The 18,946-nt window shown below is 35.4% G+C and overlaps 1 protein-coding gene across 1 annotated transcript in view; it reads right to left on the reverse strand.

Annotated features, from left to right (window-relative positions):
• Positions 1 to 18,295, reverse strand: part of UFL1 (UFM1-specific ligase 1) — a gene marked incomplete at its 5' end in the record, with an annotated part of 21,573 nt that extends 3,278 nt beyond the window's left edge. Inside the window, 13 exons of the mRNA XM_010083008.1 lie at positions 669 to 832; positions 1,815 to 1,935; positions 3,869 to 3,991; positions 6,831 to 6,951; positions 7,336 to 7,515; positions 8,249 to 8,424; positions 9,584 to 9,730; positions 13,135 to 13,193; positions 13,849 to 13,979; positions 15,239 to 15,353; positions 16,187 to 16,284; positions 17,045 to 17,073; positions 18,150 to 18,295. Of these exons, the coding sequence (XP_010081310.1) occupies positions 669 to 832; positions 1,815 to 1,935; positions 3,869 to 3,991; positions 6,831 to 6,951; positions 7,336 to 7,515; positions 8,249 to 8,424; positions 9,584 to 9,730; positions 13,135 to 13,193; positions 13,849 to 13,979; positions 15,239 to 15,353; positions 16,187 to 16,284; positions 17,045 to 17,073; positions 18,150 to 18,295 (1,610 nt within the window). The remainder of the gene's footprint in view (positions 1 to 668; positions 833 to 1,814; positions 1,936 to 3,868; positions 3,992 to 6,830; positions 6,952 to 7,335; positions 7,516 to 8,248; positions 8,425 to 9,583; positions 9,731 to 13,134; positions 13,194 to 13,848; positions 13,980 to 15,238; positions 15,354 to 16,186; positions 16,285 to 17,044; positions 17,074 to 18,149) is intronic.
• Positions 18,296 to 18,946: the final 651 nt, after the last annotated feature.

The raw sequence follows: 18,946 nt of genomic DNA on the forward strand, positions 1-18,946 counted from the left end.
AAGAAAGCTGAATACAGCAGAGAATCTTGGAAATGTCTACAATATTCTCCTAATGTTACTTTTCTGTCACAAAATATAGGTAGCTAAAGAAGACACCTTACAAAGTAACCCACTGCAAAATGAACCTACACTTTTTTTAAAAACTACTCTCAAAAAGCAGTTACTTTCAGTACCAAATCTAAAATGGGTTTTAACAGGGGCTTCTTAGAATCAGGTAGTATTCCATTCTTTCATTACTACTTTCAGTATCAAAACTAAAATGGGTTTTAACAAGGGCTTCTCAGAATCAGGTAGTATTCCATTCTTTCATTAGTGGCACAGGTGACAGACTGAAGTAAGCTTACTAATCTTTCGATTCTTTTCCTTCCCCAACCCCCAGAAAACAAAAACTGGGGAGGGATGCAAACACTTTGGAAGGAAGGAAAAGAACCCACAATTATTTTGACAGAAGATATGACAGACTATGGATATGAAATAAAAAGAACATATTTTACTAAGTGTGCAAAGCAATGCACTCCAGCATAAGGTCAGTGTTAGGCAGTATAAACACAACTCAACATTTTCCCTTTTAAACCATTGCTCTTCTTTGACCTTGCATGTCGATTCTGGAATAGATTCAACATCCTTGCAGGAGCATATTTATTTTTTAAAGTATATATTTATTGTACCTGTGAAATGCTTTGTTCCCTTTTCAAATAACCGAATGTTGTTGTACAAGTTTGAGAATTCCTCCTGCAATTCCTTCATAGTCTGTCTTCTGCTAGCTCCAGAGGAAGATGTTGAAGATGTAAAAACAGAACGCACAACTTCCTGGTAAGTTTTTGTTAAAGGTCTGAGAACAGGGAGGAAGAAAGGAGAAATATTAAGCAAAGTGTAAAACTGTAGAAGGTTTTTCCCAATATATCAGCAATAGAGAAAGCTACCTCATTACACAGTAAAAGAATGGGACAATAATGCCACAGAATGGTGAGATAAACAGTAAATAACTGAAATAATAAAAAAGCACTAGGAAATTAAAATGTACTTTTGTAACTGCAGAAGTACTATTGCTTATATTATGCATGGTATGTAAGTGCTTGCCAAGGCTTTAACTCAGAACAACTCCTACGTGGGAACAAGATGAAAGACACAAAAGACTTCCAGAAGCAACACTATTCATAAACTCTTTCAGGGGTCTGTGAACAAATTTCAGATCAATGAAAGCTATAAGAGGAAGACTTAAGTGCCATTAAAACAGCACAGGCCCTTCTAAAGATGCAGTTACCATGGCACTCCAAGTTTATTCAAGCTTGGGATGTTACAGTCCTATCATGTCCTTTTTGCCCTGAACACCCATATTTACATCCCCTCTCTTGTATGGAACATCTTTTAAAAGAAGTTATTCATCTTTACTTAGATCAGTTTGCTGACTTAGCTTACCACACAGTTCACACAGATACCAGGGGAGCCACAAAAGACGGAGAACGTGAACATATACCAAGGGCTGTACAGGAGATGGGAAAAACCCCAACGTGGTGAAACTCCAACATGGATCAGTGTAAGGGGGTGGAAATACACCCATGAGCCTGAAATATGTTTGCTTACAAAGGATGCAGAACCACCTAATGCTAAGCAGAAGCATTATTTCTCATTACTGTGTCAGCACAGCTTTCATACATAAACAAGTATGTAACATGGAGCTGTATAGAAAAAGAATACTGTGGTTCACTTCCATCAGTAAAACATTTTTTTCTAAGCATGAAGACAGATTGAAGAGAAGATTAATCTGAAGTGAATCACAGACTTTCTAAGTCCAGCTGAATTACTGAAATTACCTTATTAGATGCTCAGCAAGTTCCGCAATAAGCTCTTCAGGACAATCTGCCATGTGGGTCTTCAAAACGTCCTGAATTTCCTCCTCTGACATGAAAGGGAACTCCGGCTGCTTATTCCTACCTGTAATATCCATTGCGAAACATCCAATGAGCAACATCCATTGAGAAAACATTACATTTAGTTTTGCTGCAGTTACTCTGTGGCATGAGACATTGAAATGCCTGAAAGTCCAAACCTCCATAGAAGAAATGCATTATCAACAATGCAAAAAAAAAAAAAGGGATGACTACAGATGACAGTTACATTTTTCACATATGAAAAACTGATAGAATTTCTCTTTTGATCACTTGTTATTTTCTGTAACAAACAACTTAAGTAGTATATGAGGACATGCATTTTTGGTGAGACATTTCAAACTGCCTGGCCCATCCACTAGTTTAGAAACTATGACATCACAAAGACAGTTATTTTAAAATGCCAAAAATGAATGCAACATTGAAGGATTTCACAACATAGTTGGTTTTTTTTTTTTAACTCCACGGAGTAAGGTACACAATCGTGCAACAGAGAGTATCCTAAACCGGAAGTCACAGTACAAAATTTGAGATACAATAAAGCAAGACTATTAAACCAGACAAGAAGTTCCAGTAATAAAATCAACTTACATGCTGCTTGTAAATGCATTTGAATTAGTGCATGAAGTTTGTCTGCATGCTGCAGAATTTTGTGTTTTCATATAAAACTGAGATCAGGAAAATGATGGGCAACTAGAAAAGGACAGGCATTCCATGTTCCAGATGCAGCATAAAACAGGTTTATTCTGCACATGAGGTAACTAAATGGAAATCAATGATATTCCCAGTTGTGCCACAGTAGCAATGAACAACATAAAAGGCTATACAAACAGGTAGAATGGGAGCTAAAGTAGGGTTTTGGAAGAGTGTTATTTATATTTGAATGGTTACATCTGAATTTATCTTGGGATTTTGGTTCAGTTTATTTATTACAGCATAGCAATACAAGCAGCAACAATTGTATAACATGACAGGCTACACCAAAAAAAAGGTGATTTAACACTGTAACTGAGTAGTCTTAAAAAATAACTTAGTTTATATGTGAATTAAAGTAATTCTATGAGAGTAGTATCACACCAAATTAAGATGCTGTACTTCACAACTTCAAACATCATATTTAAAAGTATTTTTCAGTCGATATTGAAAGTCTAGATACTTTATATGAAATGGAAGTACACATTTCTGGTATTCCATCAAATAAAAGAAGTAACACATAATCATGATTGTCTCATTTACAACCACTCTTAGCTATAAGTCTAACATTGTAGGCGTTTACTTCTGAGGAAGCCATCCATGCTCCTTCTCCTAACAGTAAAGCTAGAGAGCTGGGTACTAAGAGGGAGTGATTCAAACTCATCCTGCAATACACACCTACAACAAGTGAGACAGGCTAGCCCTTCAACGTACCTACTTTCCTCCATTACAAAGTCAAGAGTTATAAAGATAGCTAGCTTATATGCAGAAGTCTCAGTCACGCAAAATGAATCTTATTTAAAATACCGAAACTTTATTTTGACTGTATATTTTATCCTTATGAGGAAAAACATCTAAGTACTGTTTCATTGCACTGATTTTGTTAATTTAAGCTAATTAAGCTTTGGAACCAGATGAGAACTTCTCCATTTACCATACACTATTCAGGTGTTAAGAAACCAAGTATAATATTCATCCTGATACCTAAGGCATTTCCTACATAAAATAAAATTTAAAAAAACCCAAATACCAAACTACCTGCTCCCATTTCCTTTACTTAAATTTATTTTTTTCAAGACTAAGTTATACTATTCAGTGAATACATTATGTCCATTTCATTTAGATAGCAGTAGCATATTCATTGATACAATTCTAATGGAATAGCATTCTCAAATTCTTTGATATTTTACTTGACTTTATCAATACAGTGAAGAAAAACAGATATATGGAAAAGCAAGTGAATAAAAACATGTCAGTATGTGTACATAGTGTCCAAAATGACAAACCTGTGCTAGTAGCTTGCAACTCTTCATCGCTGTCCACATCCTTTCTTCCTTTCTTCTTAGTTTTCTTAATCTTGATCTCCCTGGCATTACCACCTCCTCCTCCTCTCACGCTTCCACTGCCCTCTGGTGGAGAATTATGTGCTTAGTGCACAGTCAAGTTCTAGCATTTAAAAATATTGTTTACAATATTATGGTAATTTATCTGCATTACTTGTTAATGCTGAATTAAAAAAAACACAACCTGAATTTAAACATAACCTATAATACATATTCCAGAATCTTAGGGCCATAAGTTTCATTCTTAAGGAAAAAAAACCAACTAAGTCAAAGCTTTAAGCTAATGTCATTAATAAACACAAACACTAATCATATCAAATGTATTATTAAAAAAAAAAAAACCAATATCTTTTTCCAGCTTTTCCAAACAGATGAGATACCAGTGTCCATAATAGTAATGGGAGAATTTCTGATGGTTGAAAACAGCACCTTAGTAAGCATTTAGCATTTTTATTCAGTGACGCTGAATAATGTAGCTACTCAAAAATATTCCAGATAATGTACATTTGTTAACTTTCAGAGAAAGAATCCTACTTACTAAGCACTTACCCAAAATATTCTTGGAAGCGTGCACTCAACTAACCAGAACACTATTTTTTGACTATTCCTAGATGACTATAAAGCAATGAGAAGTTCCAGTTCTCACAAACATAACAAATTACTTAGTTCATAGGTCCTGTAATCCATGTATTCATACTGCAGACAGGATCTCAATTTGCAAGACAGTCCCTTTCCACAAGGTAAGGTGCTCTGCTGTTTGTTCCCTTTGTCACAGCTCGTTACCTTCTTTTTTTCACTTGAAATAAATTGAAACTCCAGAATAATTGGTTCCATACATGTACTAAGTCATGAGAATGTAGTCATTTTTTTGTTTAAATATAAAGTTGAAGATTTCAAGTCACTGCGTTATGTAACAGTACTATCTTTTAATGAAAGGAAGCACAAAGACGAGATGCTCCTACTCACAAAGCTAACTGAATCTGTTATGTACTACAGATGGATTTTTAAAGACTACTTTGCAGAAACACCAAACCAGTTCACTTTTCACTTGCAGCTAGCAGCAGATGGTGTACTTGAGACACCTTCTGAGTTGAGTTTGTGACCTCTCCAAAAAAAAGGAAAAAAAAAAGGAAAGTTGGTGTTTTTCACAAACTTATTGGAAATGTGACTGCATTCACCTGAACAGATACAAGCTGTTTGTCAACTGTGTAATATACTAGTTATTGTGGAAACAAGTTCCTTTCTTTCTGTATTCCACTTTACAGACATAGAGAAAAAGCTGCAATCTGCAGTCAAGATCTTATCCACAGAGAGATGAAGCAGGAGAGACTGCTGCTGGAAAAGCCATATTTTATGACAATAGGATACATGGAATGTAAAGTACACAAAGAATTACAAAAGTATTTGCCTCTCCAAATATTTATTTATAACAGACTGTTGCAAATTATATTATAAATAAACAATAGAGAATTTATCTTGGAAATTTTCATTAACCCAATACATGGCAGAGTCCATATTTGTAATGAACTGCGTTAACACTACCCCACCTCAGGTTACACTTAAAACAGAAGATACTGATACAGTCACATGCAGACCTTAAATAGGCACTGTGACATTGGCCACATTCTGCCATTGCAAAATAACATCTAACCCTTAAACTGACTGTTTTAAGGTAATACACCAAACAGAGCATAAAAAAACCACTGCAGGGTAGTGGTTGCTGATGGTGCAGCATGTATTACCTGTGGATATGAATGTGTCCAGACACACAGTACGTGCTTAGCAGAGGCTCACTCAGAGGGTTAGAAGCTGAAGTCATTCTATTTATGCCAGTTCAATTAAAATAAATTTCAAGCTTCTCTGCTTCAGGTCTGGCCTAGAAAAATCAGCTGTCTCTCGTAGTAAGAGCAAGTTTAGATTCCATGCCAACTCAGTCATGGCCTTTTTAAAGAGTGTAATATAATGTTTTATTTTTCAGATAACTATATTCAATTAAGCTAGATGCATCAGCGCTCTAATTATGTTACTTTCAGTACCACATAAAACTCTGCATGTGAGTTCAACACAGATTGCTCAGCTATGCTGTAGCAACACAAGATCCATATAAAGTTTTTGGGACTGAAAATACAGTCTGTAGTCTGAATAATGTTTTAAAAACCAGAAAAGTTTGAAAGGGCTAAATACACATTTTTTTTTTTTTTTGATTAGGATCTACTCTAAACAGCCACCACACAAATGGAGTAAGGCTTGGGATTAATTTAACGCAAATACACCTTAAAGTAAACTGTGTGAAACTCCAAATAACTGTTATAAGTGCAAACAACAGAAAAAACATCTGGCATGGGATTCTCAGAAAAGATGTACAATATTCTCCAAAAAAACCCATCTTAATACCTCTTTTCTCAATTTAGACAGAGTGATTTTGGCAGTAACTTCTCAAGACTGTTAAGAAATTTTCACCTGGATCTCTGAAAAGTGAAGAGTGTTATTTATACTCTGTAATAAAAAAATGGTACAGAGATCTCTGAGCTAATACTGGTTTCGTCAGTCCTCACTGCAAAACTCAAACTTATGTGACCATACCATACACGCTAATAAATGAACATGGATTTCTCACTTCTAAAGCCAGTTGCCTTGTGTTGGACTAACTCAAGGTATCTTTATGGTACTTCCTCTGCACTTCTAAATCTGAAATTAGTTATAATGGACATAGCTCAGATATATTTACACCTACAGTATAATGATGATAAGTGGTTGGATTATTTCTTAAGTATTTTCAGCGACAGTCTGGAGGCAACTAACGGACTACAAAATATAGTAACTTTATATTTGAGTATTTCCAAGGCTAAACAAGCCTTTTTTTTTTTTTTTTTTTTTTTGCTTAAGCTAAATGTTGATGCCTTACCAGTTGCCTTCTTTCTTCGTTCATCCTTTTTGTCTTTTTTATTAGCATATGAATTCTCTAAACCAGAAGCCTGTTTTAAATCTTCTTCAGTGATTAAATTAACAGGGTTACTTTTCATTTCCTAAAATGAAGAACATGCACTTAATAGCAAAAAGACAATCATAGCAACAAAAGATGCATACAGAAATATTTAAGCCATTTCTCCATTTTTAAACATACTAATCTAACACCATGTTTTCCAAGTGCAACACATGAAAAGACATTAATTCTTCTCTTCAAAATTCAGCATCTTCTCATATTGTTAGTGTGATGGTGTTCCCTGAATGCAACTAAATATACATTAAATTAAACTGATTACATATATAAACCTTTTCTTAATTTTTGCCCTTCTCAAGCTGTATTTCAGATGAGATGGAAAGAGATGGTAACAGCAAATAGAAAGGCACATAAACTATACTCCAACACTCAACACATATTGCATCTTGACCAATAAAAAAACCTGTACCTTTTCAGCTTTCTGTTGCATCTTATCAGAAAACAGATCAGCACAGCTGCTCAGAAATTTCTCACTGACCACAATGGTGTCACTGAAGACTAAACCTGAAGAACTTTTGTTTAAAGATCTCATCACATGCTGAAGCAAAATCCCAGCATCTTCTACGGACAATGAACTGGGCAGAAGAGTCTAGGGTAAAGAAAATTAAAATCATTTACATACAATAACCTGTTCTGGAATGGACAGACATACTTGTATATGGATAAGACATACTTGTATGTGGATAAAAAGAATACACAGACACCCTATTTGACATCTGTTAATTATTTAGAATATATCACACTTTTTCAATTAAACTAGTAATTTAAGAGTAAACACTATTTTAAATCTTCTAACATCCCAAATCAAGATTGCTCTAGAATATGCCTTACCTCTGGCAAAACACATGGCAACTTCTTCAAAATGCAGCTCAACAGAGTAACACCAAGCACAAAACAGCAGGCCTCCTCACAAGCGACGGAGTAGGGCTATAAGGCCTAAAATTAGGATTTAGCCACGATAAAGTGGCTAATATTCCTCTGCTTATCAAAACTGTAATGAGTTCAGTTTAAACTTCTTTCCGAAAAAAAAAAACCTCCACAGAAATATATTGGTCTCTAGCAGAATACATTAACCCTAATTTTGAAATGAAAGCTAGTCTTAGGTATCTATTAACTGAATACTGGTATGTTCTTCCCCTGTTTTTGTTCAGACCAACTTAAAGGACAATAACACCTTTTTACGTACTATTTTACTTAAACCAAATATTCTTGGCAACATGGAATTTTCATTATACATATGTGCAGTTTCAATAAAGTATGACTTGACACAAAAATAAGACAAAATAAATAAATCTAACAACAACAATTGAAAGATTGCTTACTGCTACATCTATCCAGTTTCCAGAGCTGATAGCTTCCTCTACAGAGGCTTCAACTTGATCCACAATTTCTTGACCAACACAAGCTGCTCTCAGAAATAAGAGCTGTGCGGACTTGTATCTTTTTTTAATGTAGCCTGCTGGGTCAGGGATGCCAAGTCTGTACAACGCATCAAATTCTATAAAATAGTTAGATGTTACATTCAAGTTCCTTCATATACATACAGGATCTTATGTGATAACTTTTTTTGAAGGCAGGAAATTAAGAAATACATACAGTTTTTAGACAAGTAAATGCAGCCTCTAGCTGATACTGATGTAAAACGTAAAACTTAGTTCAGTACACCTAAACACAGTTAATAGAAATATGAAGATTAAATCATGGCCATGACTTCGGTCTGAGTTTTGGAATTTTTTTTTTCAGATTCTTATACCATTAAATTTATCTTTGCAATTACATCTTTCCAGAGTATCCTAATATAACATAAACAATATATACAATAGAAACAATGTCAAAACATTTTGTTTTCAAAAGTTACTCCAATATACTTGTAGCATCATGCAATGCCTCACAAGCAAAGCATTTCACCTGTTCGGCAGTTCATACTTAGATGTTCTGAAAACATTCAAGGACTTTGACAGATACTCTATCAGTCAAGCAATATTACAGAAATACTTAATATTACAGCAAATTATGCTGAACCTTTTCAAACTGCAAGACTGTTATTTAGGGACTGGCCCTTTGCGACCATAAGGGTACATTCCTCTGTTTACTCAGGCCCACATTTTCCCACAGCTCCTGTTTTAAAACACCATTGTCCAGCATCACTCAGCTTTAAGTTAGACAGACTGGTTTGGATTCAAATCAGGACATCAGGGCTACCTGCTCCAGTTCTACAAATCTGATTTTGGAAAAGGTTCTTCCTGTGTGCTGCACGCTTGGCTATCTGGACTATTAACAGCCAGAGCGTGGTTGTAACCTGGACTGCTGTTCTGAACTCCAACAATGTGGGTCAAACCTGATCATCTGAAAAGCCTACGATGAGCAGTCTAAGAAATGTTTTCAGACTGTAATAAAAGTAGCATTTGTAACTGTTTGTGAAAAATAAAGTTACTGTTTAGCAGTATTGCTCTCTGCTGAAATAAGGTTCTTTGTGATAAAGTAACACACATCATTAAAAGCAAGATGGTCTTTTAACAAAGGAGCATCAGCTGCTGTATTGATTTCCACTTACTCTTGTGAGGCTTCAGTCTAGACACCAGCTATATTAGAGTAAGACCGATTACCTCCAGTGGTTTTAGAAAGATATTTTATCTAGAAGAATAAAGATTAATTACCTAAGTAACCATTCTGCTTGAAAAAGGAATCCACCCAGTTGCTCTGTGTTCTGGCATAGATATCTGGAATAAACACAGCCTTATCCTGTCTCCCACCAACCACGGTGCCTTTTAGACGACCGCTGTTAACAAGTTCTTCTAGCACAGCTACAAGAAGAAAATAAATGAAGTGACATTTTCCACTTCAACACATGCATTACTCAAAACTTAGCAGTTATTTTGCCTGTCTTGTTTTTTATTTTTCTCCCATCTCTTAGTTGTTTTCCTTTTTACTATTAATTGAAAGAAACTGAAGACAAAACTACAAGTGCTTTTTCTAGTGAAACATTTCTGAGTTCTATCAATTATTTTTAACACTTATGAGAATGTCTTGATAAAAGCTCTGGAAATCATGCAACATTTCAAAAGAGTGAGCCACAATGGCAGGATCAAAACACTTTTTACTGAACATATACTTGGACAGTTTGAGCTTTTAATTTAGAAAATGTAGTCACAAAAAAAATCTTTCTCTGGCCAGACAATAAAATGTATGAGCATTTAAATAATAATGTCCTATTCGAATTCACTGCTTGCATGATAACTAAGATGGAAAAAAGAGAGATCTGAACTCACTAAAATGACAGTAAAAATTTGCTACCTAAACTGCATAAATGTGAGCACCTCCTCCTGGCGACCATCTTCATGGTTTACCATGTTCACACTTACCAACAATAACCCCCTGATAATGCACAAATATTGATGACAAAGAATGTATTGGCAACTGGCAGTACCAAAGTACTAATGCTTTCTCAGTGCTAAACAAGGTATTTTCAGTCCTTTAAAGGTGTACAGGAATATCTGATTTGCCTTATATGTTCTGTTTTCACTCTTTCATAAGTTATCAGATACACTAAAAAAATCAGTGACTTCAACTGCCAAGCTCTGCTGACTTTCAGAGCTTTGCTCAATGGCTTTTTTACCTTCAGTTTGTGTTGATTTCTATTTCATTAAAAGACAGATTTTACCCCGGAACAGAACACTAAATGGTATTGCATGGTATTGCTCCTTCCTCATTAAATACAAGTAGCAGTCAATATTTCAACATGCTTAGTACAGCATATAGAAGTTTAGCTCACCTACACAGGAAAATCTGGTTCCAGAAGAAATACTACATTTTAAATCACAATTTTTTTATCAGATATGCCCACAGTGTAGATAAATCTCTGTAAGCTAGCAGCTATTGAACACAACTTCCACTAACAAAACTGAACAGTAGTTACAATGAAAAAATGTAGAAGAAAGACAAACTGACTTAAACAAGATATAGTTTTATGTAATCTAAGACAAGAACTAGAAGCTATGCTCTGCCATGGTTCAGTTACCTTACTTATAAGACAGATTCTGAAAATGAAATTAGATTTTTATACTTACGAATAGTTTAGTTACACTAGAAAATAGTCGACATGCCTATTCTACTTAAACAATTGTCAGACAATACAGTTTGCAATCTCAACTTGTCTTTGTTCAAATTTTTTGGGAAAAACAGCGAAACTTTTATAGGTATTTCAAACCATTTTGTGGAGCACTTGCAATAAACTGGAGACTGAAAGGAGAAGAAATGAAAATGCCAATTAATTTTTGTGTTATTTCAAGTGACAGTTCTAAAACTCCAGGGCAGGGAAGGTGCTTTCGGAGGAGATTTCACAGCCCCTACTACAATTATGCCTAAACAGTCTCTTGTTTTAAAACAACAGGAGCTTTGCAAAACTACTGTAATCTCACACGTATTTTTAAAGATGAGTAGTTTGTAGCGTGCTATTAGGTCTCTGACAAAGTTTGACAAAGATGATAAGCGTCCCTCTGTGTCTGTCCTATGTCAGCTACACAATATTCAGAAATCAAGAACATGTGCTTTCATTATGCTTTGTAATTAGTGTTTTAACTTAAACAGCTTATCATTTCTAAAATTATTTATTTTCTATCATAAATTCAAGTCAGCTTAACATGAATAGCAGCACAGCTATGTGACAGAACCAAAGACTATCTTGCCTAACACCAAGCGTTGATCAAATAATTAGCTGTTTGTAAATTATACAAACAGTACACTGAACTTTTTTTTTTTCCTGGAAGAAACACTAAACTGACAAAGACGTCTTTAAACCACAGTGTTACTAATGACAAACATAAAAAGCAAAGAGTCTAAGTAACATAATTAAAAAAGTATTTTTCAAGTTTTCAGCGTTTGTGGAATTGAAATGGTATCTCAGAAAATGGATAGAATAAAATCAAATGCGCTCTGGCAGTGAGTAAAAAGATCTTTGAAACTTATGAGACTGCAGAGGAAATTAAATAAAGAAAAACTAAAGAAAAAAGACGAACAAGCTCAAAAAAAAACAAGAAAAAGAAAGTAATAGAATACATTTAGCCATCATGACAATTACTGGTGACAGGAAAACACTGGAACTTCAATTCACGTTAACACTGTATACAGTATATATATTGCTCGTGCAATAAAGGATCAGGTACCTGCAGGACCTGTTTGAAAAAGACTATAACTGCATACTGAAATTTGTTGGGTACTGCAACATTACTATAATGCAGTTTAGCAGATTTTCCCTTCAATCTATGAATACACAGATGGCACCTTCCAAAAGAAGAGGAAACCTTAAATTGGTTATGTGAAAGTAGAGTGCTTATATGATTTTATTTAAATGCTAAGATTTTCATTTTTAATGAATAAGCTTGTTGCAAAGAACAAGAAGGTAAGCAGAGAGATATTATACTGGAGCTAAAGTGTGCAATGCCCTGAAGGCAAAAAGACCAAATCAAAAAAAAGAGGAATATTAACTTTCATGAGAAGAGAAAGAAAACCACTGAAGGATTCTGAAGACCAGCAGCACCTGGTCAGCCCACATACAAGACCAATGATGCTTGAAGCAGCATTTTAGACAGACAGGAGGGGATTCCTGGTAGTCAAAGAAAAGCTGCAACATTAGAAGTGAGAAACAATCAAGTACGGCCTAAAAGTTTCAGCAGTTGGATAGGAAAACTTTATGAATTTCTATTTTAAAAAGGAACTGCGGAAAATAAAAGCAAACAGTTTAAGGATATGCTTTATCTCTCAGTATATAAAGACATTTAACTAAGAGTGTAACAAAAGCTCTGCCTCTGCTACCACAGAGAAGAGTCAATAAATAAAATCCAGGGCAGTTAATGCCATTTGGCTAGATAAAAGCCGTCCCCTTTTGTGTGCTTCGCTGATAAAACTGCCAGTAGCCAAGGGCAAATAAGAAAAGAGATGACAAAGTGAGTCCTGCACTTCTTGCATCATTCTGCCCCCAGAGGCATTTATTTTGTCAATGCACGCTTTCATTGCTTTAGATACAGAGAACATCTCTTCTGTCATGGACAGCACAAAAGCTTTAACACTTTTTACGCTAGAGAGAAGCATATTCTTCTTTAGTCCAGAATTAAGGCTATACACTAAAATGCTTCTTTGAAAGCATACTTCTAGTAATGAAGAACCTATGAATTAACTAACAAAACCAGAAAGAAGTCTGAATGAAACTCACAGTAGAGTAAATGTTCTTGAAATCCATACCGAGTGATCAAATTACTTACAGGTGTAGGCCTTGGAAAAAAGAAAAACAAACCAATATAAGTTAATGATCTGAAACTGATGTGGAGAATCTAGAAATAAGAGGTTACTCCAGATGGACAAAACTACATAACGTCTTAGCCCCACGGAGCTACACTGATGCTTAACATAGCTTATAAGGTTTTAATTCTGAATTACTACAAAGTTGTAGCTTATAACAGAGCTACAATAATTATTGTAAGGAAACTTTTGCTGTCCCAAGTTTTTCTCTTCATACGAACTGACACAGAACATTACTGATTTAATAAGAAAAAATTATCTACAATTATATGTAGTGGGTAGACATCCACATTTAATTGACTGGAGAGTGGTGGAATCACAATGAGGGTAGATATTCTCCAAACAAATGTAAGAACGAGCAAACAACATTTTCTTTAGCCAAAAAACTTAAGTATGTTGTATACTGTATATTGTTACACCTTCCTTGTTCTCCTTTCCAAAGGAGGTCTTGACTTGAAAAAAACAAGTCTAATATAACTCAATATTTCACCCAGGAACTGAACTACACTTAAAGAAATCTATCCATGGGTCTTTATTTTCTTTCCTTTTTCAATCACAAATGAATCTGGTCCATGAAGACTTATGGTCAAAAATATATTAATATGTGGTTGCAGGTGTCGCAATTTACCGAGTAATTGCAGTGAAGAGACCACGAATGCGTGCTCGATGACGGGACACAAAGGCTTCTGTAAAAATCACCCCACGGTTTTCCTGGTCTAGTTGTCCACGAATAATTCTACCCAAACGTCTGGATAACGCCTGTAAATAGAAGCTGGGATGACTGCTGAAATTGCATAATAATGATGTTAAACAAAATTATTCAAAAAATCTGTATTAACAAATCGGCAAATTAGTTTTGCTAAAACAGACAAAATACTCAGAAATGAGGACCACAAGTGGAAATTATTATTTAGGTACATTGATCATGTGTCTTACTACACGTAACGATATCATTATGGCCCACACTCCAAACTTCAGGGAATTCAGTTTTCCTAATAATGTCCTTTTTTTTAAAAAAAAAAAAAAAAAAAAAAAGAGAGATATATGTGTATCTAACGATGGAAGAAAACTTTGCAAAACAAATAACTATGGTTTGGAGACGCACAATAAAAACTAAGATTTGACTTTTGTATTAATTTTGTACGAATCAGTGCCAGAGGAATTTGCCATCCATTTTTTCAGACAGTCAAGACAAAAATTAGCAACAATGAACACAAGGAGGTGCAAACAGTTTATAAATGTGCACTAAGTGCACATTTACAAAAGTGAACTAAGCCCAGGAAATATTGCTCACGAAACAATGAGAAACCACGTAACAATTTTCAGATGTTGGAAATGTTTTTGTAGAAGTTGATTGTGCAACAAATATTAGAGGAAATCTGTTCATAAATTGAGAGTCAACAAAGCTCTCTGTGGTACCTAATATGACTGTTCACCTAACACGTCACAGGATTACCCTCCGAAAAAATATCTTCCAAAGAAAATCCAACCTTGACTGAAAGTCAACAACGGTAAGAGAATTCTCCCTAATCCTTTTAAACACTACAATAGTCACTAACAAAGGTAAATGTTATTGTTTCTACTCTGAATGTCTGGCTTCATCTTCTACAAACAAACATTTATTTTACCTTTTCTGATTAAAGTGAAAGGTCTCTGCCATTGTATTTCTGCTTCCTTGGTAGCTAATGAGCCTGACGAAATTACCCTTACATCTTCTCTCTAATATTTCAACCAACGTTTTCAGATCTTCCACTAATCTAACCTGTTCCTAAAATTCGTCATCCTAATCTGTTCCTAACAGTCACAGAGAGTCTGAAGAAATTTTGCTCAATATTGAAAAGGCAAACATCAACCTCAATCTGTGAATAGCTGTTAGACTGCAACCTTTACGTATCTAGTACTTTTCTGCTTAGAAAGATGAGCAGCTCATCACAATTAAAGCCATGGATATTGCAAAGACGACAACAGAAGGTGAACACAATCAGTTCTACATTTGCTATGTTGGTGGCTTGCATCACCTGAATCAGGAAGTCTCCCGGAAGGTCATACGCCTTGCAGAGTTCTGATACCGTCACCTGGCCAGTTTCCTGTAGTTTATCATTTATTTCTTCTGCTAATTGATCCAGGTAACTCCTTATTTAAAAACAAGAAAAAAAATCCCAACACATTAAGTGTGAAATTCAAGATCAACCTCTTATCCACATGATGAAAATTAACTGACCTGGCACTATACCCCTTCCTGTTGCATCTTTGCAAAAAGAATCTGGAAGTTATTTTAAATTAATAGAGGAGAATGATGTCAGCGGGGTTTTTTTTAAAGCCTGCTAACTAGGTAGCTTGTATTAAAATCGGTCATTTATCTGCTTGCATGAAACTGTCAAAAAGCAGGAACAGGAAAACATTATATGCCAATGAGACTTAAAAAAGGGCTTTAGTGAGCAAGACAGGCCTTAATTACTTCAAGAGAGACAGGAATTTCACATTCTTTGCCAATAATAAATCCTGCAGCATAATCAATAATAGAGACAAACCCCTAAGAGTATTACTTCAGTGGCTGTTAGTGGGCTGAAAGCCATGAAATAACTTGCTCATACATCTTAGGCTTGTGAGGCAAAGTAAGAGGTGAGAAAAAATGAGGGGATTGTCAACAGCTGGGACAGACAGCAAAGCCACAGAGCAAATTAGATCTGGTTGCTGGACACAAAGACACTGGGTACAAAATGAAGTCTCTCAAGTGAGAGGATACTGGGCAAAGACATTCAGTAAGGCCTTTGCTCCATGGATTCACTGGAGATAAGCCTCACACGCCATTTGGAAAAGCAGCACTGATCACCCAGCAGCCCTAGTAGCAGTCAAGCAAAAGGTATTTCACTTCAGAATCAACAAAGTCTGGCCATCATTTTTAGTCTGCATTTTAAAAAATAAAAGAAATGTGAATTATACATGTTGCTCCTGAAAGTACTCACTCATTTATAAGCTGTCCCAGTACAAGCTGAATACTTTTTTCTGATTTAACAATGTCGTTAGCTCTGTTTTCAATGTGCAGAAGGTCCACATTTATTACCTAAAAAAAATACCCCAACAAAACCTCTTATCAGAACTTTAAACTGAAATTCATTCTCAAACATTGAGATATCATACTTAGAGATTCCTATGTCTTGAGGAAAGTTGCTTTTATTTTTTTCTACTATTGTATACATATGCAGTTAATTTGTGATTTGGAATAAAGCGGCAACACTTTAGGGGGAAAAAACTCTCTTTGCAACTATGAGAAGGTTAAAAAAAACCCTATATAATAAAAAATTCCAGGAAGCTATGAACAGAAAATAATACATTGTCTTTCAGAAAGATTTTCTTATCACAAGTAATTTTACTTAATCCAGAAGGGAAAATTAGTCACAGAGGAAGACTACTGGAGGATACAGATTAGTGGAGACGAGACTAATGAAGGAAGCGGGAAGATCCAAGGAAGCATGCAAAGTTAATTATGCATGCTCTTGCAGCTTCAAATTTAAACAGGAAACATTTCTTTTCTGTTTGCCCACCTTAGTTTCCAAAGGAAGAGTTCAGAAAGAAAATCTATATTTTCTAGTGGTGATTTCAGAGGTTGTAGATTATCATTAAGCAGAGAGGAGCTTTCAATAAAGCAGTAAATGAAAGGATGACATAATTTGCAATACTCTGACTTAAGCTATGAGCTCTTCATGAAGTCTGTTCTTTTAAAAAACTAATTTAACTGGACTAAAATTGATGAACGCCATATTTACAATATACATGGTGAAGAAAAGAAAGACATATATAGTTTTTTATTACTAAAACATTACCTGTTGTAAGTCAACAATGTTTACTCGACCTTAAAAAAAAAAAGTACAAATATACTTTTAGTATATAAAACATGTTTGAACAGATTTAGAACACAGCATAATCCACCATGCACAAAATATTCCTTCCTTAATTTTTTAGACCATTTAAATCAACTTCAGCTTTATATATTGTCAAATCACAAAAATTACAGGTGGTCAGTGCAAGATATCCCATATTGTTCTACCCTATGGCCTTGCTGACAATACAATACAGAAACTCGAGAAGTAAAAATCACTGTTCAAACACCCTCCCAACTAATTTTCGCCTTGATGCTGATCCGGATTTGACCACTAGTCCATAAGTATCAAAACAGAGATTGCCAAAACTTTCTACCTTTGCATGATGCTACTAACAAAAGCCAGCAACTTGAAATTCAGTTCCAGCTATCACAGTCATACAATACACAACAGCATAATACAAACGGAGGTATACTTGTGGTAATTGTAAGAAAATGACTAATTTGAATGAACACAAAATGAAGTTAGTTTTCCAAACATACCATGCCATGAAATTCACACTTAATATAACTAAATATAACTAAAAGTACAATATACTGTGCTCTCATTAAAACCACTGAAAAAAGTAGTTTGAAGTTCATTTGCTTCCTTATACATCTAAGCCAGTTCTTACAAAGGAGATGGCTCATCATATTGGTAAAATAAAAGATCTGTCAATGTCAATTAAAAAAAATTATTATTACTAATGATGTGAAAGGAGAATGAATTTGAAATTCAGAGTGAAGGGCAAACATGTGTGCCAGATACTTAACCATACTAAAATGCCAAATTTCCTTCAAAGGCGTTCTTAGACCACTTCTACCTCAGAAATCCTGCATTGGTGAAAATGAACCAAGTAACATATCTTGATATGCTTACCTAGAAACTTAATACAGATCTGAAGTGAAAATAACATAATAGTACATGAATTCATGTGCAGATGAAGCAAGAGGAAGCAAGCTCCCTTTTTTTGCAAGATTAAGGGTACTGAAGAAAATTTTTAAATTCTTTCTGTAGTCTTCAAAATTAACTTCCAAATCCAGAGGAAGAAAGCTAATGCCAAGCTTACCACCACAAACGTGAAGCTCGTCCTGGATCTCCCTAGTAATTTGTGCTGGAGTGACATACTCTTTTCCATCAAGCGTGTGCACTACCTCCAACTGCTTTTCCGCTATCAGTTTAGTGACAATCTCTATACAGTTCCGTTCTGACAACCTATCAACAGCATAAAGAACAATCAGTTGTTTCTAAGTAGTTGCTAAAATTATGTTTCAAAACTACTAAACACAGGAAATACAATGAAGATTACTTGCTGTTCTGCGTAAACTTTTTACGGCAAAAAAATAATTTTAGGATCCTAGGCTACCAGGATCATAGCCCCCTAAATCATCCATGTGGCTTCACTTATGTGAGTCATCTCTCAAATGACTTCTACTCTTCTCGTGAACAGCTGTCAGCATCTTTTGCTGTAAGAATGCACCTGTCCGTGAATTTAGGAACGGTTGTGCTGACAGAATGTGTGTCTTTGATCCTTCTGCACTTTTTCAGGGGTTTTTTTTTGTTTGTTGGGGATTTTTTTTTCTTTAATAAAAACAAATTCTGACCAACCACCTCAACTGCTCAGCACCACCTAAGGAAGAAACCGAGCACTGGAGCCGTGACGATGTTTGGCAGCTTGAACTTAACAGCGATTACACACCCGTGCGCTTTCCTGGACCTGCACACACCCTCCGGGGGCCCCAGATGTCCCCTCGGGGCTCACGAGCACTAACCCACCGGTCACCGCCAGACAACGGGGGACCACAGAGAGGCAGTGCCTGGTGCAACCTCCCGGGACCCCGCTGTGTGCCGGGACCGGCGGCCGCG

Source organism: Pterocles gutturalis, unplaced genomic scaffold (assembly GCF_000699245.1).
Source record: "Pterocles gutturalis isolate BGI_N339 unplaced genomic scaffold, ASM69924v1 scaffold13580, whole genome shotgun sequence".
In the NCBI taxonomy this organism is placed as follows: Eukaryota; Metazoa; Chordata; class Aves; order Pterocliformes; family Pteroclidae; genus Pterocles; species Pterocles gutturalis.